This window comes from Micromys minutus, assembly GCF_963924665.1.
Source record: "Micromys minutus genome assembly, chromosome: 1".
NCBI lineage: Eukaryota > Metazoa > Chordata > Mammalia > Rodentia > Muridae > Micromys > Micromys minutus.
Genome location: NC_137969.1, coordinates 65,301,325 through 65,329,152, shown reverse-complemented (window position 1 = coordinate 65,329,152; position 27,828 = coordinate 65,301,325). Strand labels below are relative to the sequence as shown.

Below are 27,828 nucleotides of genomic sequence, written 5' to 3'. Positions count from 1 at the left end.
CTTAAGTGTCAGATGATACCTCTTTGCTTTTTCAAGAAAGAAGGAATGAAGGCATGATCAAAATTATGGCTGATAACTTGGACTCGTGTTACTTATAGGCCATTTTGTAGGTATACTGGCAGGCATAATATTGGAAGCAAACCCACTGTTCTAAAAATCAACAGTATGCTTTAAAAAGAAAAAGATATACATTTGAGCTCATATCCAAGAACAAAGAAAAATATCCACCAAATATCACAAGTTTTTTTTAATAATTATTTTCTACCATTAGGATTGTTATTGTAGGGAAGCACTTTTGAACACTCAAATTTAATGTTCACTGTATTAAATAAATTGCAAAGAGAACTAAATTCTGTCTTCTATACAAATTAAAAGTCCCATAAACATATCCCCCCCCCCCCCCCGCCCTACCAAAGCTGAATTTTGCAATGGTCTCAGCAGAAAAAAAGCAGTTCGCAATTTAAACAGAATTTGTAGCATTACAAAAGTTGACAGAACCCCCATCTTTCCATCATTTTTTTAACAGCAAAGATTACAATGACAGAAGTGAATGATCAGAATGTAAAAATATTTGTGCAAAACTGCATTAATTGTTCTCTCCATCTAGTCGGGGTAAAAACACAATGGCCATAATGAGGAAAAGCTAAGCTGGAAGTTCTAGCTGTCAAAGGGGGGGAGGGATTATACAGTTATACTAACCATGGAAAGGACTGTGAGGCACCACAAGCAGCTGAGCGACAGATGTGGCAGCCATGCCAGCCATCCGTCAGAGACTGCAAACCAATGCCAGCTGAGAACTCATTTCAATGTATTTATTCTTGAATTTGCAGATCCCAGAAAAATGTTTACATCTTTCCCCTTCCTCTCACGGAATGTCTCGTGCACTGCTGGCAGTCCTTAGAAGAGCTGAATCATGGACTCTCTGGATTTACCTACACCAATCCATTTAACTGGAAAACAGCAAGAAAATAGCATTAAATCCCTGAGGCATTCACCCCTTGGGTAAAGAGAGGAAAAATCCTGCTGGGCAAGAGCCAAACTCTCCTACACTTTAAGATAAAAGCAAAGTTGTATTTAAAAAGTAAAGGTTCAAAAAAGTAAAGAAAGCATTAGGTTTTTCCAGTACTATGAATGATTGACATGAAAATTTTAGGTTAATATTATTTCTTAAAGGTTAACATATACTGTTAATATTTTATTTCTTAGAGTGAAATGAATACTGATTATCTTTCATTTCAAAAACTAAGTAGCACTATAGGTATAATTCTGTTACATAATTTAATATATAGCAGAAACCTTTTAAGATGGATTAAGTAATATCATTAATGTAGATTTTGAAAATCAAAAGGAATGGGTTTCGGGAGAGCTGGCTCAGTGGTTGAGAATACTTGCTGCCGTTCAGAGGGAATCCTGGTTCAATTCCTAGCAAAAAATGACTTAAAACCATTTGTAACTGTAGACCCTGAGAATCCATAGAGCTCTCTTCTGGCTCTGTGGGCATTGTACAAATGTGGTGCACACATAAAATAATAAACCTTAAAGAGTTCTTTCTCCATGTAAATATCATTTTAGCATATTATAAACATAAAACACGTTACCTTTTGTATTAAGAAATTTATTTAAAACTGAAAAACCACAAACTGTATTAGAGCACTTTTTGTGTTTTATTCTTTTTTTAAAAAAACAATTATTTATCTTATGTTTGAGTGCACTGTAGCTGTCTTCAGACAAACCAGAAGAAGAGGGCATTACAAATGGTTGTGAGCCACCATGCGGTTGCTGGGAATTGAACTTAGAACCTCTGGAAGAGCAATCAGTGCTCTTAACCACTGAGCTGTATCTCTCTAGCCCTGAAATTTCTTTTTTTCTTTTTTTTAATAAAAGCTGTATTCTCTGTCCGAAAGCGAGGCAGTCCTCTATTTCTTCATGTTGCTTTCTGTCAGCAGCTTGTGCTCATTTTCTTCTAGAAAGGATGCACTGACTAACTTGCCTTCTATTCTGTTTTAACTATACAGCTTTTACCATTTCTTTTTCCTCAATGATTATGACAAAGTCTTGGTCCTAATCAGCAGAGATATAATTTTTTAAATAAAGTTCCTGATAAAGAGAAGATATAAGTAAATATAAAAAAAATCTGCTGTGAGTTTTACATTAAAACATATAGAAACATATTAGACTGCAAAGCCTTAGGAAGGACCTAGTATACCAGTCTAGGAACATGAGTAGGCATCTCTGCCTCAGAGTTCTAGATTATCTGCAGAACTACTGGGTTCCCTAAAGTACTGCTAGTAGAAACTTTATGGTATTTTATAGGGTTAAGAGTCAGCTATTTATATTTCAAAAACTGTTGACTAACAACCATTAGCAAATATGCCTTGCTAAGTTTGACATCAAACTTAGTTCCCATCAATGTAAACAAAAAGGACAAAAGGGAAAAACAAGCCAGGTAATCTCATTTTAATGGTTTTATAACAGTTATATCCATTTCTCCTTTTGTCTATTTGGGTTTTCTTTCTTTCTTTCCTTCCTTCCTTCCTTCCTTCCTTCCTTCCTTCCTTCCCTCCCTCCCTCCCTCCCTCTTTCTTTCTTTAAATTGAGACAGGGTTTTACTATATAGGTAATCCTCCAGCTTCAGCTTCCTATGAGCAAGGACTAATGAGTAAACCAATTAATTCTTAATTATTGCTTTTTGCTAATGAAATGTACTGGCTAGTTTTATGTTGACTTGACACAGAGATCAATTGAGAAAATGCCTCTGTAAGACTGGACAGACTGGACTGTGGGCTTGCCTGTAGGGTATCTTCTTAATCAGTGAGTGACTGATGAGGGAAGGGCCAGTCTATTGTGGGTGGTGTCAGCCCTCAAAGGGTGCTTTGGCTGAGCAAGCCAGCACTCTTCTACGGCCTCTGCATCAGCTCCTGCCACCCAGGTTCCTGCCTTGTTTGAGTTTCTGTCCTGAATGAGTAGAAAGATGAGCAGTGATGTGAAGAGTAAGCCAATAAACCCTTTCCTTCCCTAGATGCTTGGTCAGTGTTTCACTATAGCGAGAGAAATCCTGAGACAGGAGATATCATTTTAAAATATTCTATCATTTCCTAATATCTATCCAAGACTTCAACTCTTTAAGGGTAGCTTTAGGCCAAATGAAAATAACAACCACCACAACAAAAAAACATTTTCTGATGAGGATGAAAGCCATATAAGTATTATCAATCAAGAGAAACAACAAGAGTCAACATCCCAGGGGAAAACAAACAAACAAAAAAACCAAAAAGCAAGCAAACAAAATCCACAAACTAAAAGAAAGCTAAAGACAGCTGCTCATAAAGTGTTTACCTGGTATTTGAAGCTCATCTTCAATAAAACGAACGTAATTTTGTGCATTGACAGGTAGCTCCTTAAATGTCCTTGCATTAGATATGTCTGTGTTCCATCCTGGGAGAGTCTTATACTGAACTTCCACTTTATTTAAGACTTCTTGGTTTGCTAAAAGATAAGGAGTATATGTGTTTATGGAACACAGTGCCTGTTGCAAAAATGACTATTTATTTAGAGATACAATCTTTCTTTTTTCCTTATACTCTTGGCAATCCTCATTCCTTAAGCCTATCCAAATTCTGGGATTATAAACATGAACCATTAATTATGCCCAGTTCAAGTGACTGACAAAGTAAAGTTCAAGAACACTTATCAAAATCCTCAAAAACCAGACATGTGTCAGAATTTCATTTTCAGACCTTTAGAAAGGTGAGGAACAGCACTATATCATCTAGGGTGGTATTTTATAAGCCAACATTTCTCCAGCAGCATGATTACACACTATAAATGGAGAAAGATTACATTCATCAGTTACAGTGGCTGGTGAATGGGCTGTACCAAACTTCAAGCATTCTGCTTCTGGAGCATTTTGAATTTCTAAAGTATCAACTGTATGAATACAACACAAACTTCACAGAAGGCTGGCACATTTTCAATCCTCTGAGAAATCTACTGTGGGATGAAATTTTTCTTTATCATTTCACCTGATGACTTTCTCTATATATCCCCTACTAGAATCTGTATGCGCACTACAAATGGTGAGTGTGGTACAAAGTTCAGGTTTCCCTCTTCACAGTGGAGAGTCTCAAGAATGATTCATACCATGTACCAGCTAGAGAGGTTTGTGGAAACCTCAGGCTCTCCATAAGCGCATTAACAAAACACAAAAACAAACGATCTAAGTTTAAGATGACTATCCATCAATTCAATGGTGCCCTAAAGTAAAAATCCATAGTGCTCGGAGGAAGACAACAAAACGCGAGTCTCTCTAACCTCCTTCTATATGTCGGATACTCAAGGGAAGTCCCGAGACACAGGACAGCAATAAGCTACACTCCACAGACTTCTGCTCTCATCATAAGCAGCATTTCTGAGAACATTCTACAAAACCCTTCTTGGATAAAAATCACCATCTTGGGAGTATTTCTGGAAGAATCTGGCTCAAGTCAGCTTAACAAAACAAAAACAACAAAAAAAGCATAAATTTTGAAAATTTTTATGTTTGAGTTTTTAATATTTTAAAGAAATTTGACATGCACAATTATGATAGATTTTGCCATGTCACTATATTTGATTATACTATTTTCTTTGGTACTTGAGCTATATTAGAACTCTTAAAACAGCTCTGAGGTAGCATTAATGACCAGTGTATTTTCCAAGTAACCATACCATAAAATGTTAACAGACGCCTGATTTTCTGTAAGAAAAATTGAAAAGATGACAGAAAATTATTCTCCATGAATGTCCAGTCTTAAAATCATAAGTTTCTCAGTCTGCCAAGTTTCATTAAGGTTGTCAACATTCCTTCAATTGGCATTTTCTTAACTCCCAACTAACTTAAGATAGGCTTCAAAAAACTGCACTGCCTCAAGTAGGTGCCTCCCACTCAAACTCACTGTGGGGCCTAGAGGGTGGAGTAAGTTGATGTACCAGGAAAGAGCACACCATAAGACACAAAGGTCCTTTCTTTTATCCTTCTCTCCACTGTGGAAGAAAACTTTTCCTCTATGGAAATCATTTACTCATTTTTTCCCTCGCTCCCATTTTGACTGAAGAGAAGGGTCTTCCTATATATTGCACAGACTAGCTCTGAACTCCTGAGCTCAGTGGGCCTCTTGCTTTAGGCTCCTGAGTAGCTTGGCCCACAGGCACTCAGCACCACATTGAGTTTCCGTGTGTCAATTACTGTAAGCTAAGGAAGATGAAAGCTGGGGCAGCATGATCCAAACAACTTTCTCATTCTGAGTTAAGCACATGCTTGTGACCCAACACTCAAATTAACACCACTTTTGAACAAAAAGCTTATAAGTGAGTTTATCTGCACTATTAGTAAAAAATCAAGCCTGTAAAAGATAATCTTATAAATAAATAGCAATTATATATCATATATAGTATATAGTTAAATAATAATATAACTTTTAATAGGTTATAATAATCTTATAAATTTTAGACATAGCTTATAAAACAAAAGAGTACCTGGGAAATAAGGTATGATTTCCTCATCTAATTTGTAAGCAACTCCAACTTTGATTTCCGTAAACATATCCAAAATATCCAACTTGGTAAGGGCCAACCTAATTTTGGGGAAAAAAAAAAAAAGACATTGTTGAAGCAGCAAACTTCTAACATCCAATAAGACTGATGCAGGAGTAAGAAAATTCATGCAAAGCTCAAAGTTCCAAAGCAATTCTAAAAACTAGTTAGGATTGTACTTGAAAGCGTGACACACATAAACATCACACTGATGGGGACATTGCATGGACATGTAGTCTTCATAGTACACCTGAGTTACTTTCTAGTGATTACAACACATTTTCACTGGTGGCTCCACACTTGCTCAGCTTTCTCACTGAGGGACGACTGTGGGAAGTCTGCCTGGAGTTAAGGATGCACTTTGTGCCAGAGGGACACAGCAGAACGCACTGTTCCACATATTCACAAGATATTAAGTACATTTCCACACATGCTACCAGCCCAGTTCTTCATTCTGGTTAACATCACCTCCACCCTTCTGGTCAGAAACTGACAGAATAAGGAAACGACCTCTTCGTGATACATCAAAGTTTCTTGAAAACTGACTGGAAAACAGGATTGTAAGGGGAAAATCTGTGAAAATTAGATAAAACACTAGGTTTGGGATTCTGATTCATAAATTTTGGAAGTTTTTTTGTTTGTTAAAAAAAAACTTGTTAAAAATTCAGCCTAATTAATCCAGATACAAACATCTACAGCGTGTTTTCACTGATCTAGCCAGTGTATGTACGTCTCAGTTCACACCATCACCCTGATTTAAAGACAATGAAAAGTGAGTCATCCACACACTGACTCTCCATGCACCGCCTCCGCCGTTATATACACTTACACTACTTACTCTCCACCCAGGTAGGCATCCATTTGCTCCTACCTGCCTATCTATCTGGTCACCACCCTCTGTACAGAATACTCATGAGGTTAGATAATCAGCATTCTTTCTAAAGTGCTGGGTATCCAGAATAACTTGGGTGTGTGTGTGTGTGAAATCTGTGGTTACCAACTGTTCACCATTTCCTAAAATAAATGTTTCTTAAGAATACTCACGCAGTAAATCCATTGATCATATGAGCATATTTGAGTAAAACAAGGTCCAACCAGCCACATCTTCTTTTCCTCCCAGTAGTTACTCCAAATTCTCTACCCCGTGTTTGTAATAATTCTCCAATTTCCTGGATAACAGAATTATGAGTTAGAATATAAAGGCTGTGTATATCCAGGAAATTATAACATACATACATACATACATACATACACAATATATATACACACACACAAACCTGTCTCTTTTTTAATAAACATCTTTGTGAAATAAGATGAGAACAGGAATTCCATGGAAATAACATTACTTGGAATATACTGGTTTTGATTTTTATTTTTAAAACTTAAAGATTTATTTTATTTATATCAGTACACAGTTGCTGTCATCAGACAAATCAGAGGAGTGCATCAGATTCATTACAGATGGCTGTGAGCCACCATGTGGCAGCTGGGAATTGAACTCAGGACCTCTGGAAGAGCAGACAGTGTGCTCTTACCACTAAGCCATCTCTCCAGCCCTTATTTTTAAAATTTTAAGCTAATAATTTTACAATGTTATATACAGGTCAATTGTAGACTGACATAATAAAAGTTAAATGTTGTCAACTAAGAACAAGTTGTTGGGTTAGAGAGATGGCTCAGTGGTTAGGAGCACTACTGCTCTTCCAGAGGTCCTGAGTTCAAACTCCAGCAACCACATGGTGACTCACAACCATCTGTAATGAGATCGGTGTGTCTGAAGACAGCTACAGTGCACTTAAAAAAAAACAAGTTGTTTTAGATTGTCCTACAAAAGGGCGCTCATGTTGAATGAAGGATTGGTCCTAAGCAATTGACAATATTACAATATTGTGAGGTGCCTGGATCATAAGGACACTAATGTTATCAGTGGATTGGTCCATTAATGAGTTCACAGCTGAACAGACTATTAGGAAGCAGGACCTTGTTGGAGGACAGAGGTAAGCCTAGTTCTTCCATATTGTTCTCACTTGCAGCTTTCTAACTGCTATAAGGTGAGGTGATGAGCTTCCTGATGCCACACCCTTCTGCCACAGTGTACGTAACTGTCTTACCACTGGCCCAGAAATACACAACAGCAACCACAGACTTGAAACTGTGAACAACAAAAATACATCTTCCCCCTTTTAAATTTCTCATGTAGTTTTCACAACAATAGGAAAGTTCACAAACAAATACGTTTATTAAAATTTATTTAAACAGACAAACCTATCTAATCATTCCAGGAACTAAAGTTTTATAGTTTTTCTGAAAGTTTTAAAGCAAACATATCAAATGATCCTTGTAAATGAAGAGAGAGGAAGGAGTCTGTTAACGTTGTGGTCAGGGGAACGAGATTTTTCTTACTGAGAAACAGACTTACATTGTCTTGCTCTGTGGGGAAGGCACCAATACCAACTCTAGTGGTGTAAGCTTTCACAACTCCATACACTTCTCCGACATTTTGAGGGGGCATACCCAAACCCGTGCAAACGCCTCCAACAGTACAGTTTGATGAGGTTACAAAAGGGTAAGTTCCTAGAAATTAGAAAACAAACAAACAAAAAGCCACTATGATGAACACATGTATACAAACACTGTAACACAGAATTATTGTTAAGAACATGCATGAGTTTACTCCAGGCATCTGAAAGACCTGACTGTGTAACTGTCACTGTCCTCTCTCAAGTGCTCAATATTTTAGCTCAGTCTCTTTGTCTATAATGTTAAAACACAGTTTATAATGCAGATGGCTAGAGCTTTAACTCAAGAACTTTCGTTACAGAGAACGTGCAGTTGTTAACTTGGCTCTCTATAGTACATATGAACTATGTATATGACTAGTTAGAGAATCTTAGGTAGAAAGCCACCTACATATTTTGACTGGGTCCTATTAATTCCAAGCAAATGACTCCATGGTGGACATATTTAGGGTGCAGCAGAACTGTGGGTAACAGTAATTTTGTGGTGTTCAACATTTCCCCAGATTTTAAATTCTATTCAGAGAAACCGTCAAATTATAGGAATAATTATGAGGGTGCATTTTCCTTCCGTTCATACTTAACCACTCACCCTGCTAATTATACACTCTCTTTCCAGGCTGAGAAGGCGCATTATAGGATAAAAGGATAGATATATGTATATCATAGACAAGGATATTCTCTTTAATTAGTTAGTATCTAGAGCCAATGAAATGTCAAGAGGCTAAGGGAACATTCAGCAGTTAGGAGCACTTGCTGCTCTTCTGGAGGACCCAGCTCTGATTCCCAGCACCCACATTAATGCTCACAGCCATCTGTAACTCTATTTCCAGGAGATCCAAGGACTTCAGGCCTCCAATGCCCCTTCATCTGTGTGGTGTACAAAATACAGGCAGGCAAAACACTCACACCATAAAATAAAAATAAATTTAAAGTCTCACAAAGTTAGCATAAACAGGCTTTCCTAGATCTCAGAATACATTCAATTTCTGTATTTTAAAAGACTCAAAGATGATTATTATTTTACAGTCCCAGAGAAAGAGTAGTTGAATAAATCAACAATTCACAATCTGCAGAACTTCAAACCCACAGAATCCAAATGATTCCATTTTTAATGAAATATAAAACTTATACTGTGCTTGCTACAATATTCTTTAAAAAAAAAAAAAAAGAAAGAAAAGAAACCTTACTATATTGGCAAGCTACCTCATTCCTAAACACACAAGCTAAATGCACTATTTATAACCTCCTTAATGCTAACATTAATATTTATATCTAAGTACTTTGGGTTCAGTCAAACTCCCTATAAATCATATCTCACTTACCAAAATCAATATCTAACAATGCTGCGTTTGCACCTTCTACCAAGATTTTCTTGGGTGGTCCATGGAGGGCCTCATATAGGAAATAAACTCCATCTCTCACCATCGGTTTAATCCTTTCCATATAACCCTACACAAAGACAAAAACCAGTTTCCATGTGCACTAATACATTGTAGCACCAGTCAAAGTGTAAACTACCTTGCCTTCCACAGTGGGACAAATAGAAACAGAAAGGCACTGGTGACAGGCTCATCCTAGTGCAACATTTGGATCAGCTCTGGTCTCTCAGAAAAGAATGATTAGCAAAACAAGGGCTGGGGATGTGGCACTGTAGCAGAGTACTTACCTACCATGTGTGAGGTCCTGAGCAACACACACACACATACGCTACAACACTGAAAAGTTCTGTAACAGCTTCACTGGAGATAGTGCAATGTTCACTCGCTTCATAAACTAGCTTTCAGGAAGATGCATTAGACGGCACTTTTAATATTTTTAAGGTATTTGAAAAATGTATTTATAATCCACACAATTAATAATTTTCAAGTTCAGATCAGACACCAAAATGTGTTAAGGACATAAACTATACTGCCAAGACGGCAGACATTAGTGACTGAGTGATATCATTTTTTTTTTTTTAAGATTTATTTATTTAAGTACACTGTAGCTTTCTTCAGACACACCAGAAGAGGACATCAGATCCCATTACAGATGGTTGTGAGCCACCATGTGGTTGCTGAGATTTGAACTCAGGACCTCTGGCAGAGCAGTCAGTGCTCTTAACTGCTGAGCCATCTCTCCAGACCAAGTGCTGTCATTCTTTATGACAATAACAAAGTAATATGTCATCAGACAATAGTACCAAATACTAACATGAGTTGTTAGTAATGTTTTACTTCAGAATTTGAGTAAAAACTGTAAATAAGTGTTTCCCCGAGGGCTGCAGTATAGTCACAATAAAACCTGGTTTTGACTATGGACACCAGGAACAATAATCCCAGAAGCTGTTTACCAGGAACCAAAAAAAAAAAAAAAAAAAAAAAAAAGCCCTCATTCAACATAGCTACTTATGAAAATCTTCTTTAGTTTCTTTTTCTCCCCTTGAGCCTCTTCTCCCCTCACCCCACTCAAGGCTGAGCTCATTCATGTAGGCGCATACACATTCATTCAGTGTGTAGCTGAGGATAAACTTACTTGTGATCAACTCCCTGCTTTCACCTCTCAAGTGCAAGGACCAGTGTAGGCCGCCATACCAAATTTGTAAGAATCATAAACAGACCTAAGGTCTATAACTATTAAAGAATGACATATGGTATGTAGATTCTTACTCAGTTCTGAAAACAAAATTAAAAATCATCAGACATATAGGAAATAATGTGAGATTTACCAATGACAGAGAAGGCTTTGCTAATTCAGGCACCAACAGATCTCACAGCTACTATTGGTAGTTTTCTCTGGTGGCCAGTAAAGTTTATTGTCTCAGGAACTGTTATTAATCCTACCAGCTGACTTTACAAGTTATTACACTGTCCCTTTCTTTACCAATTTACATTACATGTCAGAAGCCGCATATGGTTTCTTCATAATGCAAATTTGGGCTTTCTTGTGTTCAAAATTATCCAATAGCTTTCCATAGTCTCCTAAATAACAGCTAAGTTTCCTGCAAGTCCATTTGAGACCTATGATCTGGCTACTCTCACATATCATTCCTTTTCCCATCCATCTAGACCTAACTGTGTCATGTCACATAGACATGCTATGTCCAGGGATGACTGGTCACTACTTAATACACAAAGTTGAAATGCATGAAAAACTCAAATGTTAGTTTGGCAAGTTACTATTTAAAAGCCCATTACTGAGCTAAGAAAGCAGTACCTTGAGTTGCTGTAATTCACCTTCAATGTCTATTTCCAAAGTCGGGTATATAGATTTATACTGGTTAGCTAGAACCTTGAACCTAAGAAATAAACAGATCATGGCATTAACCATGTTAAAGAATACTTCAAATAAAATCATCCAACTCATGTGATTTCTGTACCTTATAAGTGGTCTTAAAAGCAAACTAGTTTTGAAACTGAAGTTACTTTTGGAGAAATAAAATTGAAGTAGGGAGATAAACATGAATAAATTATACACTGAAGATATATTTTCATGTTTAAGACAAAATATAATTATGGTGATGTGTGTGATTGAAGAAAAATTAGAATAACTAAAATTACAAAAGACAGATTACATTCTGTGTAAAAATGAAAGGGGCAGTCTACATGATGCTCAGACAGTAGCAATTATCTCTAGGACTTCTCAGTGCCATGGCCTGCCAGTTCCAGCATATAACTACATTTTTCATGAAAATCATTTTATATAGTATTTATACTTTTAAAGATGTAGCCAAAAAATTTGCCAGAACCTGGAAGGCTAATTATTTCTGGATTGGAAGACATAAACGGTCCCTGAACCTGAAGACCCTACTCAGGACATGATCAGCACATCAGAATGCTATACTGGGAACATTTTCTTCCACAGAAAACCAGTTCACATGTCAGGCCTCATCAACAGTATGGCTGACTATGTCCTCTTAGGGTACCATTCTTACACAATTATCAGGTTATTTTTTTATGAAGTAAATGTCAATACTGATGCTAAAATTTTGTACTCTGGGTCTTAAAAATCTGTTTGTTTTTTTAATATTGAAAAAAAAGCAAGACTTTTACCTCTCAGAGAAGCCATCAAAGTCAGAAACAAGATCACACATCCGAAGTCCACTCCGAGCAGCTTTAGAGGAATATACAGGACCAATACCCTTTTTCGTGGTACCCAAACTTAAAAACAAACCAAAACAGCTTCAAGTTACACAAGGAAGATATAAGTCTTATTGCCAGATAGATCTTTTTTTTTTTTTTTTTTTAAATATTCTATATGAGTACACTGTAGCTGTCTTTAGACAGACCAGAAGAGGACATCAGACCTCATTACAGATGGCTGCAAGCCACCATGTGGTTGCTGGGATTTGAACTCAGGACCTCTGGCAGAGCAGTCAGTGCTCTTAACTACTGAGCCATCTCTCCAGCCCAGATAGATCTTTTCAAAGATGTAAGTTACATATGATTATTTCCCATTTGTGCAATTTCCTGTCAGCTTATTTGCATAATATAACTGGTCTTCTCCAAAACCTAGTTAAATATTCTTATTTATCTGGGGTCTTGTTTTGTTTATTCTTGGCTCAAAATTTATATACAAGGATGTAAATGTACTCAAACTATATAAAAATTAAATATATAAGTCATACTTTTTTCCTGCTTGTTCTTGTCTCTGCTGTTCCTGGATACCATCAGCTGCTTGATGAAAGTCAAACACTGAGAAGAAATCAAACAAACCACATGTTACTGAAACAAAGATAACATGCAAGGTAAAAGCACTCCACTCTAAACTACTCAGACTAGAGATCCTTCCAACCTTGCTTCTGACAAATTGCATAGATATGTTTCTAAAAGTAACAGCAGCTTACACTTGTAATTTCCCAAGTAAACAGGATGTAGTAGGAGGATCACAAGTTTGAGGCCAGCCTGGGATATGTGGTAAGTCTCAGGCCAGCCTGGATTACACAATGTTTGAAGAAAGCAAAAAACAAGAAAAAGACAAAAGGCCAATTTTAGAATATCCTAATCTAAAATTCAATAAAGTTCAATCTATAAAGATACCTCCCCCTTTCTTTCTCTACATCTTCAAGTTCTGGGCTCTAGATGTCTAGAACTCACCCCGACGTCTCTCCTTTCTCCTTCCCAGGCCCAAATGTCACATCACCTTTCACTAAAACTACACTCTAGTCTATATGCCTCTTTCCACTCTTGGAGATGGATCAGAATTCTTTAATGCATCCAAAACTTCCTTGCCAAGAAACAAACAAATCTTCACACCCTTAATGGTTTTCTACTACTCTTCAGAAAAGTCTTGTATGTCAAACGCTGTTCTGCTCACACCAGCAGCCCCTGACAACTGTGAGCTTCCTGTGTGGTGTGCTTCTTTCCATGTATAAATACGCACTCACACTCCCTGACACACTCAATGTCAGTCTGATAGTTTCTGTAGTGGGAAGAGCTCAATTATTTATGACTAACTACATAAGCAGCTTACAGACTGGTTTCTGAACTTCTAACTAAAGTTTATCTACTTAACTTTATAATCAACAGACCATAAAACTCAGTAGTTTCAGGTATACAATTCCATGATTTTTGCATATTATGCCACTATTTCTTTCCATCAATTATGTTATTTCAAAATAAATATATTGAAATATGCAAATGTTAAACAAAATGACTGAGTTTTTAGAATTACAGGAAAATTTGTAAAATAACAGCATAAAAACATTAGACAATACACATTAGATATGGAAACTAGAAAACTCTGATAAAACCCGGACTGAAACTGCCCTCAAGAAGTCCTAGCCTCCAAGCTATGCAGGAAGTGTTGTTCCCCTAACCTCCTGCTTTTTGAGACACTATACAAACTAGGAGGGTAGCCCCACCTGTAGCCTGCTTGGCAAGGTAAAGTCACAACTTTGTATGATTACCAGTTTTCTCTGGTAATTATGGTGGAAGTTTTGAGATTTTTTTATATTTCAACTACATTAGAGATGCTGAGTTTGCAGTGTGTAAATTAATACATGTGTCAGTACCTCATAAATGGGTAATAGGACATCCTTAAAATTATACTGAAATATTACATATTAAATGATAGCTACAAGAATGTCACTGAAATGATATTTTTAATAGACCAGTATTGGAAAAACTCAATTTTCATCAATGTTCAAGGGGATTAAAAACTTTGTATATTCATAACAGAATTTTAGGTAACAATTTTTTAAAAAGAAAAACTTGCTACAAGAAGCATTAGCAATAGAACGGTAACAATTATAGGCAGACTGTTCAGTGGAGGCCAGATGCAAAAGACAGTATAAACTACAATTTTAAATAAGTTTCAAATGTCGAAATTGATTTATAAAAGAAGTAAGAGCTGTGGTCACTTTTGATCAAAGGGAACAGATAATGACTCAGAAAAATCATAGCAATTTTTTCAGCAACTTGTAAGACTACATACTAAAGACTATAGTGATTTTTTGTTTATGTTTTTGTGATTTTCAGTCTATCATGGTATACTTCAAACTGCTATCATATGATTAGTTTATTATTATGTTCCTAACCTGTTGCCATTATTTTACTGCAATAATGAGGTTATGCACAAGGTTCAAATATGAAGCTGTTACGTAGCCAAACTGTTACTTGATTTCCATTTTGTTTGAGAACTTTTTTTAAAAAATGACCTAGACAGTGGTAGCACATGCTTTTAATCCCAGCACTCAGAAGGCAGAGGCAGAGGCAGGTGGATTTCTGTATCAGGACATAAACCTTTTAATAGCTTTAGGTCTGTACCAAAGCTCTCTATTGGTCTAAGTCCCCTACTATTCTTTTTAGGCTATCATCTTGTTAATTAATCCTATTGGTTCAGGAATGATAACCAAGAAGAAAACACCAAACTTACTGGTGACAGAAATTAATTTTAGAATCTAGTTCTAATTCATGGAGAAAACTAGTATAAATGAAGAGATTCATTTATCACATGTGCAGACAGTTGTTCTAAAGAAAAAGGTAAATGCATTCTTACAAGAATGTCAACACATACCAATAAATGCTTTGTATTCATATGATTTACTTTTAAATGACTTAAGACATTACAAGATACTGTTCTGTTACTCATCTGCTTAACCACACTTGTCTTCAGAAATATGTATATTTCAATCTAGTCCTTATCAAAACAAAAGAATCAAGATTTTATGTATTTTAACTTCAACGGCTATCCTTAAACAAACATAGAAATAATTCATTTCTAAATGCTTTCCTTTGATACATATGACTGAAAGGCAGTTATAAATAATACAAATGGCCTCCATACCAATATGAGCTCTGTCCGATATGATAAGCCTTTTTTCCCAGCCATCTAGACCTAGGAAAGAAAAGATATACTTAATCAAATACCTTATGCAACAATTGTTAAGACCTAATTTCTTTATTAACAGAATGTTCACAAGTGTTTTTACTGAAGCAATCATGTATGTATCTCTTCTACTTAGGAAGCACTGGGCTTATCAAGTTTGTCACTGGTCTTAACTCATTCACACTCTTTTATCTCCAAATATTTTGTTCTAAATAGTTCCTGTCTCAACTCACATTCACATAAAATATTCCTAAGAGCCCCCCCATCCAAAAAAAAAAAAAAAAAAACCAGCAGGAAAGTATTGTCTGGACTAGGTGTAGGAATCAGGTATATATATAGAATGGGGGAAAGTCAAGAGAAGAAAGCTAGTTTTAGTAATGCCACCCTTCCTAAAAGAGTTATAAAGAAACATGACTAGATAAAATAATGAAACAGTATTTCTCCACAGTGTTGTAGATATCTCAGTGATGAGATAGATGTATCTCCCCATGTAACTAAGAGATCACGAGCAGGGGCTGTAAGCTTTCACACCTGCATCTCATCACCCAAAAAATTATAGGAAGACTAGAGATTAAGGACATGGGTAAAAAATAAGGAGCATAGTTGGGAGGGTGGGACAACAGAGACAGTGGGAAGACAGGGTATCTTAGTCAAGCACACTTAAGGATGGATTGTTTTAAACCCAACAACTCAACAAGTTGTCTGAGAGCTGGTAGTAGGCATACTCTAGCTACTTTAAAATCAAGTGTTTAAGTAATGAATAAATCAAAGGCTTGGTACCTTCACAAAGGTCTGAGGATGTTATCCTTGATTAGAAATAGTAACTATGAGTAAAATTTAAATGCATATAAAAATGTGTTCTCTAATAATCTGAAAATCCTAAGTACAGGACAAATATTCAGTTTATCAGGCATGAGATCTTACTGAAACCGTATAAAATAACACATTAGACTCATTCATTCATACCTTTCCCCTTTTGAACATTTTTCTCTGCTTCTTCAAACAATCCAGGAAGATGAATTACCACTCCATTTCCTAAAAGAAACAAACAATCCTCCACCTTAAACACCTGTAATTATAATATAGACATATACAAAAATGTTAAAATATAGACATCTATAATAACTATTTTGAACAAAACAAGTTATATTCATTAATAGGACACTTTATTTTATAAGGGAATTCCCACAGAAAGTGCTTAAAGTTCATAATATACAGAAGTGATAGGGGATAGAAAACACTAAAATTATGTTCAAAACAACTTGGAATTCTTTGTAACAAATGAATCATGTTCTTTCTGAAAGAAGCTAAGGGTACAGTTGAGTCACCGTCTACACCAATGTCTTTCAGAACCACACTCTACTAGTGATCACAAAATTAATTTAGTGTAAAATGAGCATTTTTATACATCAGAATATAAATCATCAGACTGCAAGGGTTTAGAATGAAATATTTCTTATCTAGGGTCAGAGTTGAAAGCCTTTGAAAAGCTCATTGATGACCACAACTTCTCTATGGAATGAAGGCTATGATGCTCACAGGTGCCTGCAAAGAAAACATCCTGGGAACCACTTCTGCAAAAGAGAGTGATAAGCAGCTCAGGTACCACCACCAAAATCAGTGAGGCATCAAGGAACCATCTAGTCAGTAAAAAGTAAAGTCAGTTTGATAACGAAAAAATACCATGTTGCCCTCAAAAAGTTCAGTTTAAACACTTACCAATGAAGGCAGTAACGTTTGGGTTAATTATTCCACTAGGTAAAAGATGAAAGTCATATTCCACAGAATCTACAACAACTGTGTGGCCAGCATTATTCCCTCCCTGAAACAGAATAAAGAGGACATTGAGTCTGATAACAAATATGGTGAATAGCTTAACTTTCTAAAGTGAGTTAACTAATGCTTGCTGAAAGTGAATACAAGCCAAGGAAACGTAAATGTTTGGCATACACATACATATATATAGATATACATATTTTTAACCAAAAATGTATAATTGTTTGTCTTTCTACACATAGTATACTCGAGTGATTGCTGTGAAAAGATTAAGAAATTTGTGAATTCAAAGTCTCATTTATTGTTAAGAGAGAAGGGGTAGGAAAGGCACAACTAATTTAGTTTTATAGGCTGACTTTGGCCCTATATAGGACATGTATCAATCTAATTATTCATGATTCTTTACACACACACATACACACACACACACTCTACAGTGAGAGACAGTTATTCTAAATTGATATACATACTCAGGTGACCCCACGCAACTCTGGATCTGGAATTTGAGTGCTTGGATGGATTTAAACTAGGATGTGTCCCCAAGTAGCTCCCAGGACTGGCTGTCCTATTAAGACTCTAGTTTACAAACCAACCTTAAAGCATTTAGTTAGTGACAGATTCCTACAACCTTCTCTTTCTAAAAGACACTAGACCAGGAAATCCTTAATGCTTAGAATTAGTCGAAAGCCATGGCTATACTGTCAACCAACAGTAACATGTCAAATATTAAATTTCAAAAACTAGTATTACTCCAACTTTTAAATTAAACAAGGAACATAAAGCAACCTATTTGACTGTACAACAAACTTTGAAGAATAAACAGCAAAGGAGACTACAATAGATAACAGCACTATTGTGTAGCATTTTAAAACACACACACACACACACACCGCAAAATTGTCCAGTCTTTTCTTATATACTTACCACTTGGCACCATTTACAAGTTTTTAGTTTCCATCTGAAGATTCTTTTTGCATAAAAATAAGAGTTTATTTTTTGTTTTGTTGCTGTTTTGTCACATGTGAGGACTCAACCTTAGCGCCTCCACAGGAGGCCACAACCATCTCTCTTCCTTTTAAATTTGTTTAGTATTGCATACTCACTGAGCAAAGCACTAGGTCTCAAGAATATCATGTATTGTGTATTTGATTATATTCATTCTCCCTGCCTTCTCCCCTCTCAGTTCCTTTTTCCAAGTTGGCAACTCTTACTTTTCTCATATATGTAAGACAATTGCAAACGATGCCATTTCATTCATTCTTTATGAATGAATAAAATATCTGTTGACAGATAATTAGATTTGTTTATTTAATAATGTTAACAATTGAGATGGACAGATGGCTTAGAGGTTACAAGCACTGGCTGCTCTTCCAGAGGTCCAGAGTTCAATTCCTAGCAACCACATGGTGGCTCTAACCATCTATAATGAGATATGGTAGCCTCTTCTGACATGCAGTCATATATGCAGGCAAAATGCTGTATGCATAATAAATAAATCTTTAAAAAATACCAATGTTAACCACCATTCCATGAACTGCAAATAAAGTTATTTTGTTCTTTTATATCTGTAATACAATAATGAAACTCATTCCATAATGAAATGCATGTGAGTTGTTTCCAGTTTTCTGTCGTTATAAGGCCAATCAGCATTTCTAAAATCATGCGTTTTGTGCTTCAAAAAAAAAAAAACATGTCTCAAATTTTCAAGAGAAATCTCTTAAAATATGAAGCAAATTAATATTTCTAAGTCCCCAAGAAAAGGCTAATTTGTCATTACTAAAATTGTTTAACTCTATATTAGTATTAGATTTAGTCCATAAATATTCACATGTTCAATGTATTGGTAACTTTGAAATAAGCCATCAGTTATTTACTCTGGGTTGAATATTCATTCCAAATCACAAAAGCCTCCAAGCCTAAGCTCTGTGTGCTGACAAGACACTATTAGTGAAAAATTCCACACCATAAAGCTTCCTTATCATACACCAATTAAAAGCCTGAAATCTGAAACACTCTGGGCCACAAACAGTGGATGCAGCATACTCAATTTAAAAAAATCCAGCCGTTAAGGGTAAATTGTGTTCTCAATACCTCCTAATCAAACTGCTTAGATTAAAAGGAGAAAGAAACTATCCTAGGCAGGAAAACCCTCTACCTTAAGTGTCCTTCCAATAACTAAATGTCACTCATCTGCAGTCTCCTCTTCAGATGTTTTGTTGTCCAAGGAAATGCATTTGCTGAGTCCTGAAAACTTAAGTGAACACCAAAGATCCACTGCACTTATGAACAAAGAGCCTTACTTTCAAGGTCTCTGTAATTCTGCAAAACTGTACATTGAGTGGGTGCCAAGTCTTTTTCAGTTTGGGAGACTAAATGTTTACATATGTAAAAAAATCCCTATGTTGGTGGTGTGCCCCTGTAAATTCAGCTCTTGGGAGGTAGAGGCCATGGTAGTGAGTGAGGCCAGCCTGGGCTGCATAAAGCCCTATCTCAAAAGTGCCCCCTCAGTCCATGACTCTTTTAAAGGCTGCATTAATATAATCACTACCTAAGAACACTCACGATATGGAACTATTCTCTCAGCTACTATTTACCATGACAGGTAACAGTGATGACACATCAGAGATGAAAACTAGCATGAATCTTTTTTAAAGGCAGATGGTTATGATTAATTTAATAGTTAAATTAGCATCCTCCCTAAGTTCAATTATAAAATACTAGAAATTCTATTTTGCTGCAGAGTTTCCTCACTGAAATACTAACTTCAAATTTTTTAAAAGAATATATATATATACATACATATATGTGTGTGTGTGTATGTATATGAGCTCACTCCAGAAGAGGGCATAAGATCCTATTACAGATGGTTGTGAGCCACCATGTGGTTGTTGGGATCTGAATTCAGAACCTCTGTTAAAGCAGCCAATGATCTTAACCATTGAGTCATTGCTCTAGCCCCCTAACATCCATTTTTAAATAACCAATTCAGTTTAAATTATTTAAGTTTAGCTGAATGCAAGAATACACTGAAAATACCAGAAACAATCTTGCATTCCCTTATTGAGAGTTGAGATAGGAAAAAATAATCTTAAAACAGTGAGATGAGCTTAGGGGTGCTACATATAAAAGGTTTCTTAATGAGGCAATCTGTAAAATAAGTTGTAGTACATGGTCATGTTCACAAAACTTGATGCTAACCTAAAATATGTATGTAAAATGCAAAATTATCTCGAGAGCTCAGGCAACTGTCCTCAAATGCAGACACTGATCCCAGGAGAAGACACATACATTAGCAAATAGCAAAACAAAGAGGTCCTAAATGGGAATACTACTGCCCATGACTTCCACCTACAAACTATCAGAGGAGATGGAGCCACTTCCAACACAACTCCATTGCTACATGCCCAGAAGAGCCTCAGATGGCCTCACTTTTAACTTAGATTTAATCTGAAACAAACAAACTTGTCTATGGCCATACCAGCCTAAGCATGCCCATTCTTGTCTGAAACAGAAACTCCTTCCAAAAAATAAACAAAAAACTTATTAATCCCAAAACATCCTACTAAATTTGAATGTCTAACATGATGCTTTTATAGTATATACCAAGAATAAATGCAAGTTAATTGCACAAAAATGAACAATAAATATATGAATAAAAATTGGAGAACCTTTCATCACAAAACACTTCACATGGTATATATATATATCCACTAATGGGTACTTGTTACCAATTTTCTTTGACTGCAACGTTTACATTAAGTATCTAGAGGATGATATAGTGGTTTGAATGATGATGACTCCCATGCATTCATATATTTGAATATTTGATATCCAGTTAGTGGAACTGTTTGGGAAGGATTAAGAGGAGGTGTGGCCTTCTTGGAGGAGATCTGTCACTGGAGTAAAAAAAGACTAGTGGTTCCCATGACACTCTGCCTCATGGTTGAGGATCAATTTTGAGCTCTCAGTTGGTCCTTCACTCTGCCATCATGGACACTAACCCTCTAAAACCATAATACAAACAAATTAAATGTTTTCTTTTTTTAAGCTGCTTTGGTCATGGCACTAAAAAGTAATAAAGACAGAAACTGGTACCTGGAAGATAGACTATTATGATAGTCCTGACCATGTGGGGTTATTTGGAAGAATATCGAAGATTTTTAGACTTTGGACTAGGCAAACAATTGAACAGTGTGAGCAGAATTTAATGGGCCATCCTAGTGGGATCTTGGAAGAGAATACTGCTGAGAGCTATACAGACTGTGTGTGGAGGCCCAGCTTAAGAGCTTCTAGAGGCAAATAATAACAGCAACTGGGCTAGAGGGCATTTTTGGTGAAATTTTGCTAAATAATGAGGCCACTTTTGCACATGTCCTAGGATTTTACCTGAGGCTAAATTGAAAACTAATAGACTCTGAAGCCATGAACCAAATTAAATGCTTTCTTTTGCAAGTTGCCTTAGCAGTCATGGTGATTTACCACAGCCAAAAAAAAAAAAAAAAGGTAACTAAGGCATATGGAGAGATGGGTCAGAAGAGTACTTATTCCTGCTGAGGACTTCAGTTCAATACTTAGTACCCACGTGGCAGCTCACAAATGTAGAAAACTCCAGTTTTAAGAAATTCAATTCCTTTTTCTGACCTTTTTCTAACCTTCATTAGGATCAGACATAGGTGGTACACAGCCATACAAGCAGACAAAACACTTATATCTTTATAATAAACAAGTAGAAAAAGAATAAGATAACATTAGTCAAGCATTATGAGAAAAGTCTGCTATCTCAGCATTCAGGAGACTGAGATAACAGAATAGTTAAATTCCAGGCAAGCCTCTACCACAGAGTGAAGCTCTGACTTATGTAAAATTAAAAAAAACAAAACCACAAAAAAACCTAGAATTTACACTAAGCTCCTTAATATTGTGTATTACATCATACACCTTTGGATGCATAATACCATTATAACAAAAACAAACCCAAAACAACAACAGCAGCAACAACAAACCTCACCTAGAGCAAAAGGCAAGGTTTATAATGAATCCTGTTTGGCCTTTATTTAGAAATAGTTCTTTGGGGCGATTCCAATCTTTGTTGTTCTCAGTCTAGTCTACTAGTAAACACCAACACGAAGCAGCAGCTGCAGCGTAGTCCAGGAACCACACACCACACACGAAGCAGCAGCTACAGTTCAATCCAGAAGAAACTGTGAAACCCAAATCTGCTGAAGCAGCAAGAAGCTGCAGGAACCTCATGAGAAGTTCTTCAGCGAGTTTCTCTCTAGGACATCAGAAGCAAAGCTCAACAATGCAATGTAAGGTGAACCCAATATATGCAAGCTGTCATCAAAGAAGAATAGCAGGCCGAGTAAAGAAAATCAAGTCTGTGGGGTCATATTTATACTCCTAAACATCATGTGTCCTCTTACCGGTCTGTTTTTACCAAAAACAAAAAAACAAAACAAAACAAAAAAAAAAAACAAAAAACAAAAAAACCCAACAACGATTCACCTGTGTCTGCTACAGGAAAAGATTCTATTCTATTTACCTATGTGACCCAACTAAACATCATTTGACACAACTGACTTTCCAAAGAAACCAGAAGTTTCCACTTCACTGTATAGCTAATTTCCACTGTCTGTTTTATCTATAGAATTGAAATAATAATAATTTGGTTCCCAAGACTATTTGTTCCAGAAAAGATTATTTTATGAAAAAGAATCCCAATTTTCCTAGATGTTTTCTTCTGTCATGTAATTCCATATGAAATTAACTCCAAGTAAGTCAGCTTTAAGAGTATGTTCAGTTACCTTACTTTACAAATTGAAATAAACATGGCCCTGGCCACAGTGATTGATCCAGACAAGCAAAGTAATCAAATCAGAGCCAATTAGACTGAGAAGCCAAGATTTAAAATGCTAGGTAGAATCTATGAATGCTGCTGAGACAGGTCCCAGAAGCAGCCCCGATCACTCTCGTCTACCAGCAGACAAATCTCACTTTGCTTGTTTCAGTTTCTTTCCATTCTCTATAAGCCCATTACCCACATACACCCTTGCTCTTGGAGTTCACTTCTTGCTCTAGTGATAACAATATGAGATTAAATGTTGAATTTTAATAACATTTCTATGGTGCCCAGGACAGTACTGTACTGAATGGCACTGCAGGATACAGAGCTGCAGTAACAATTCTTAGTCATCTTGTAATTTTCTCAGACTTTTCTAACTGAATCTTTAAGTCAGAAGACAAATGCTTTGGAAACTTTTTTTCTTTTTCTGTGCTCTTCAAAACCCAAAAGCAACCAAGCCCAATTCTACAGTATAAGTTCAGATAAAATATTGTTAATATAGCTAAGTTTCTAATTTTGAAATTCTAAAGATCCCAGGGAAGTTTTAAAGGCATGGAGCGGAGGGTGCTAAAAGGAAATTAAATCAGTCTTCAAAAGAGTAGATTCTTAGTTTAGTTTGCTAATGGCCTTTCTGTTCCTTCAAATTACTCTCCTCTTTTTAAACCCTTAAGTGAGTTCCTGCTGTGACAGAGATGAAGGCAACCTCTTGGCAGTTATGAACACAAAACAATGGTATCTTCTTTTATAAAAGCAAAATCTCAAGTGTTGAGAAATAACAATTTCATACACAAATCCTGGGGTACTTCTCAGACCCCTTAGGATTCTGAACAGTGTCCTATTGAATACATGGACACTACTTTAATCATCAGAGCTCAAAATGAATGAAACATGGGAGGTTCCCACTATAGATCAGAGCAGAGATCACAATGTCTCAGATCCCACTACTCCAGAAACCCCAAAAAGGATGCTATTTCTCATCAGACTCATCTACAGCCTGGTCTGTAGAGTGAGTTCCAGGACAGCCAATGATACTCAGAGAGAAACCCTGTCTTGAAAAACCAAAAATGGGGAGAAAAAGCACCTGGTAGTTTGAGTTAATGCTTACTGTGACACTTTTGGTACCAAATCCTCACTTTCCCAGAAAACTATCTCACCAAATCTAATGCTCTGGTCAACCTATAACAATATAAGCACATTTTAAGCGCTTGCTTCAATTAGCTTGTGACTCCAAAGTTGACTACTTTTAAGTTACTACTAGTACACTGATTGAACTATTGAACAGAAGCAAACACACTACATAGAAAAATACATAAAGGCATCTGCATTACTTTTTAGGAAAGATATCCAAGTGTTGAGACAAGCTTTGGAAGATCAAAAGCATCCACTTGGCCTTTCACTGTTATGGCTTCTTTCAGTTTCAAACATGCAGACGTGGAAATGATGACAGTCTCAGGCTTTGTTTCTTACCTTAAATTTCCATTACGAAACAAGTCACAATGAAAGCAGCACTCGTTATTGCCTTGAAGGATCGTAGTTAAGTTTTAGACCCTAAGTATCTTTCCAGTACCTAGTTTTACCTGATCACAGGCAAACCATGTCTGCCATGGTAACCAAAATCAACACCCTTGTTTTCTCTAAGAATACTAAATAAGGCTGGCACCAACTAATACAGTCTACTCATCTCTGTAATTTCTACTCAACAAAATAAAGAACAAAATAGTCATTTATTGGGGGAAGGTTAGACTAGTAATAGGTTTCCTAACAAGCTACTTCTGTGCTATCCTGTCTCCACACACTACCTTCCTGAACCCTGCCCTGGCAAGGAAGCTGTTGATATAGCAGTGGCTTCCTAAACTAGGAGTTTCTAGTAGACACGGGCTCACCCTTTCTGTCTTGTCCACTGCAGAGTTAACTGTTGTCCTGAGACACAAAATTGGTGGATGAGTGTATGGCTGCTCCTCTATTTTTCTCCTTTAAATTAAAAAAAAAAAAAGAAAGAAAAAAGAAAAAGAAAAAAAGTTTATACTGATCTAAAACCAAAGGCTGCACAGCAGTAATAGCCATTATTTGATTCAAGTCCTACACAATAGTGAAAATGCCACTAGTCATGCACCTATTTCTTCCCCAAAAGGGATCTTATTTACTAAAATGTATGAGAGAAAATGCCCCTTTAAAAATAGTTCAAGCTATGTTTCATAAGTAAGGGATTATTTTGTGTGTGATTCCATTGAAATATGGAATATGTATATATACGCTGAAGAAATGGCATGTAGAATCTAACACAGGTATATTTTATTAATATAAACCTGTTTGAATGCGTACTTAATTAGCACATAGCGACTGTACAAAATGGTGGATTCATTATGACACTTTCACACAGATGGATCATATACTTCGGTCATATTCATCACTCTCTGTCCCACTCTCCTTCCTCTTCCCAGATAGTTTTCTTATCTTTTTTCATTTCCCTTTTGGATGGGAAACACTGTATTTGTCTTTCTGAGTCTGACTTACTTATCATGTCATAATGTTCTCCAACTCCACCCATTTTCCTGTGACATATTTTTTCTTTATAGCTAAAACCCCACTTATGAAATAAACTCAAAATAGATCCAAGCTCAAATGTCTTTCCCACCACTAGCTTTCTCCACTCTATAAATTCCACTATCTTCAGTGCTGTAACCTAAGAGAACTTCATTAACTAGATACTGGCTTACTAATGCTGGTCAAAATTAGTTGCAAAAATGAGTCATCACAAAAGAGACATACTACAGGGTCAACGGTATCATAAGGAACTTGGAAGGCAGATGCACGGAGAACTCTGAATTTGAGACCACCTGGTTTACAGAATAAGTTCCAGGTCAGCCAGGGCTACACAGAGAAACTTCTCTAAACAATACAAAACAAAAAAAGGGAAAAAAGCTTCCTTCTACACCTTGTTACATCTAATAAGATTAGTAAAAATCCTAAAGCATACAAGAAAAAAAATGTAAGTATTATATAAGTAGTACGTTTATAAGAAGGGAGAAATCTGATGATCATTTATTTCTCCGCTAGCTTCCTCCCCAATCATTTCTCTGGACATTCCAAAGGCATCAGATCAGACTGATCCATGACCTCCCTCAAGAACGCTTTCTTGGTAACATAGTAACACCTTCGGTCAACAAACTTATTGTATAACTTTTTAAAGGTCTGTTATATTGAGCCCCTTTAGAGAAGTGCCACAATGGTTACAATCATACACTTTATAATGCAGCTGGACCTATGCACATTTGGAAGTAAAAAGGCAAGGAGGTCTCAAGCCCATCTTCTGCCCAGCAAGAGTTTAGGTGCTTTGCTAAGTCTTCAACCCAGCTACCAGATCTGATTTTAAAAATGAAAGGTGGGGCTGGGCTTCGGAGCACTTTCTGGACAATGGCAATGCGAGTCAGATCCCCTGCCAACACCAGTGAGAGCACCATTAAATATGCATGTTGCCAGACAAGCTGCAGTTAGAGAATAAACCACGTGAATGGAAGACTGGTGGTAAAGCAGTAGTTGGAGCAACAGCTACCTCAGACAGGGCAGGTGTTTTCACACAATAAAAAGGAAAATGGTCCAAGTCAAAGCACCTGGCTTTTTACAGACCGGTTCCTTCATAGGATTCAATTTTAGGTAGAAAGCTTCCCACGACTAGCCTAGACTACAAGGCATAGACACACAAAACCACGCACCTTCAAGGAAAAAAGAATTCTTACAACTTAAACATGCTACCATTAACTTCCAACTCTGCACCTTCATTTGAATGTGGGAACTACTCATCTATTTTGAATTCTGAAACGGGGAGATAGTTTTCCGAGAGCCTTTACAAAGGCCCAGCCCCTATGCTGCTTAAAAGCAAATGACTAATAGGAAAAAAAAACTAACACTAAAACCCACGTGTCACCAGGGAGGGAACACTGGAATCCCTGAAAATCAACTTTTTGTTACCGGAGCATTGTAAATATTTGTAAATATCCGACTTGAAATCTCTGTATCTGCTTGCCTCACACTGACTTTTCAACTTAGTGGGCATTCCTTAAGGACCGATGAGTAATAAAAGGAAATCTCCTCTAAACAGAAATGAAATATGGTGTTAAAAACAAAAACAAAACCTCAACAGTCTCATCGCCCCGCAGCCGATTCTGACCAATGGAGTCAAGGTTCTGCCTGCCAAAGCTCGCAGGTGATGTCGTGCTGAGTCTGGATTTCAGGGAAATTGGGGAGAAGGACCCCCCCCACCCCAGTCCGGCCCGGTGGGTGGGCCTCGGCAGGTCTAGCCCGGGTCCAGAGCAGGCCTCGGGCGGAAGCTCCCTCACTGCCGCCCGCTGCGCACCGCCCGCACGGTCCCCAGACCCCGAAATGCAGCTCAAGCGTCGCGCGTCTTCCAGGTTCCTCCACAGCCACCCGGAACTTCACCCGAGACTCCAGACAGGGTTTCCCCGCAGCTCGCAGCTCGAGGGGCGCACCTCAAGGTGACACCTCACCGCGCCGCCCGTCCCAAAAAGGGCCCGGCTTCCCTCACCTGGCAGCGGCACACGATGTCGGCGTCCTGCGCCAGCAGATCCACCACCTTCCCTTTGCCCTCGTCGCCCCACTGAGCTCCCAGCACCACAGTCACCCGGTTCCCTCCGGGCCGCGCCCTGGGGCGGCCGCAGTCCCCGTTGGGCAAAGAGGTGGCCGCTGGGCTGCTCTCGAAGACCGACATGGCTCCCGGGAGGGCAGAAGAGCTTTGAGGACAGGCGGCCGGAGAACCGGACATGAACACTACTGCTGCTCCGCCCGCACCCACAT

The 27,828-nt window shown here is 37.2% G+C and overlaps 1 protein-coding gene across 3 annotated transcripts; it reads right to left on the bottom strand.

Annotated features, from left to right (window-relative positions):
• Positions 1-459: 459 nt before the first annotated feature.
• ADSS2 (adenylosuccinate synthase 2) lies at positions 460-27,828 on the bottom strand. 3 transcript variants are annotated; one of them, XM_080928562.1, is made up of 13 exons: positions 27,560-27,828; positions 17,118-17,220; positions 16,365-16,433; positions 15,357-15,407; positions 12,697-12,763; positions 12,122-12,229; positions 11,286-11,367; positions 9,413-9,539; positions 7,991-8,145; positions 6,616-6,740; positions 5,515-5,612; positions 3,337-3,486; positions 460-950 (listed from the first exon to the last, which is right to left on the bottom strand). In XM_080928562.1, exons 1-13 carry the CDS (start codon positions 27,794-27,796, stop codon positions 898-900), a joined length of 1,425 nt encoding a protein of 474 aa, XP_080784688.1. In that variant the 5' UTR covers positions 27,797-27,828; the 3' UTR covers positions 460-897. The 3 variants fall into 3 exon arrangements, with proteins under 3 accessions (XP_080784688.1, XP_080784689.1, XP_080784690.1); XM_080928563.1 differs by lacking the exon at positions 460-950 and adding an exon at positions 6,040-6,116 and having other exon boundaries at positions 3,350-3,486; XM_080928564.1 differs by lacking the exons at positions 460-950; positions 3,337-3,486; positions 5,515-5,612 and adding an exon at positions 6,050-6,144.

Bases quoted from the DNA above. Each gene is read 5' to 3' on its own strand.
- ADSS2 (XM_080928562.1), bottom strand. From the start codon at position 27,796: ATGTCCGGTTCTCCGGCCGCCTGTCCTCAAAGCTCTTCTGCCCTCCCG. The intron at 16,434-17,117 runs GTAAGTGTTTAA...TGTTTCTTTTAG, and splicing joins AAACGTTACTGCCTTCATTG to GAAATGGAGTGGTAATTCAT. The intron at 3,487-5,514 runs GTACTCTTTTGT...CTTATCTTTTAG, and splicing joins AATCATACCTTATTTCCCAG to CAAACCAAGAAGTCTTAAAT.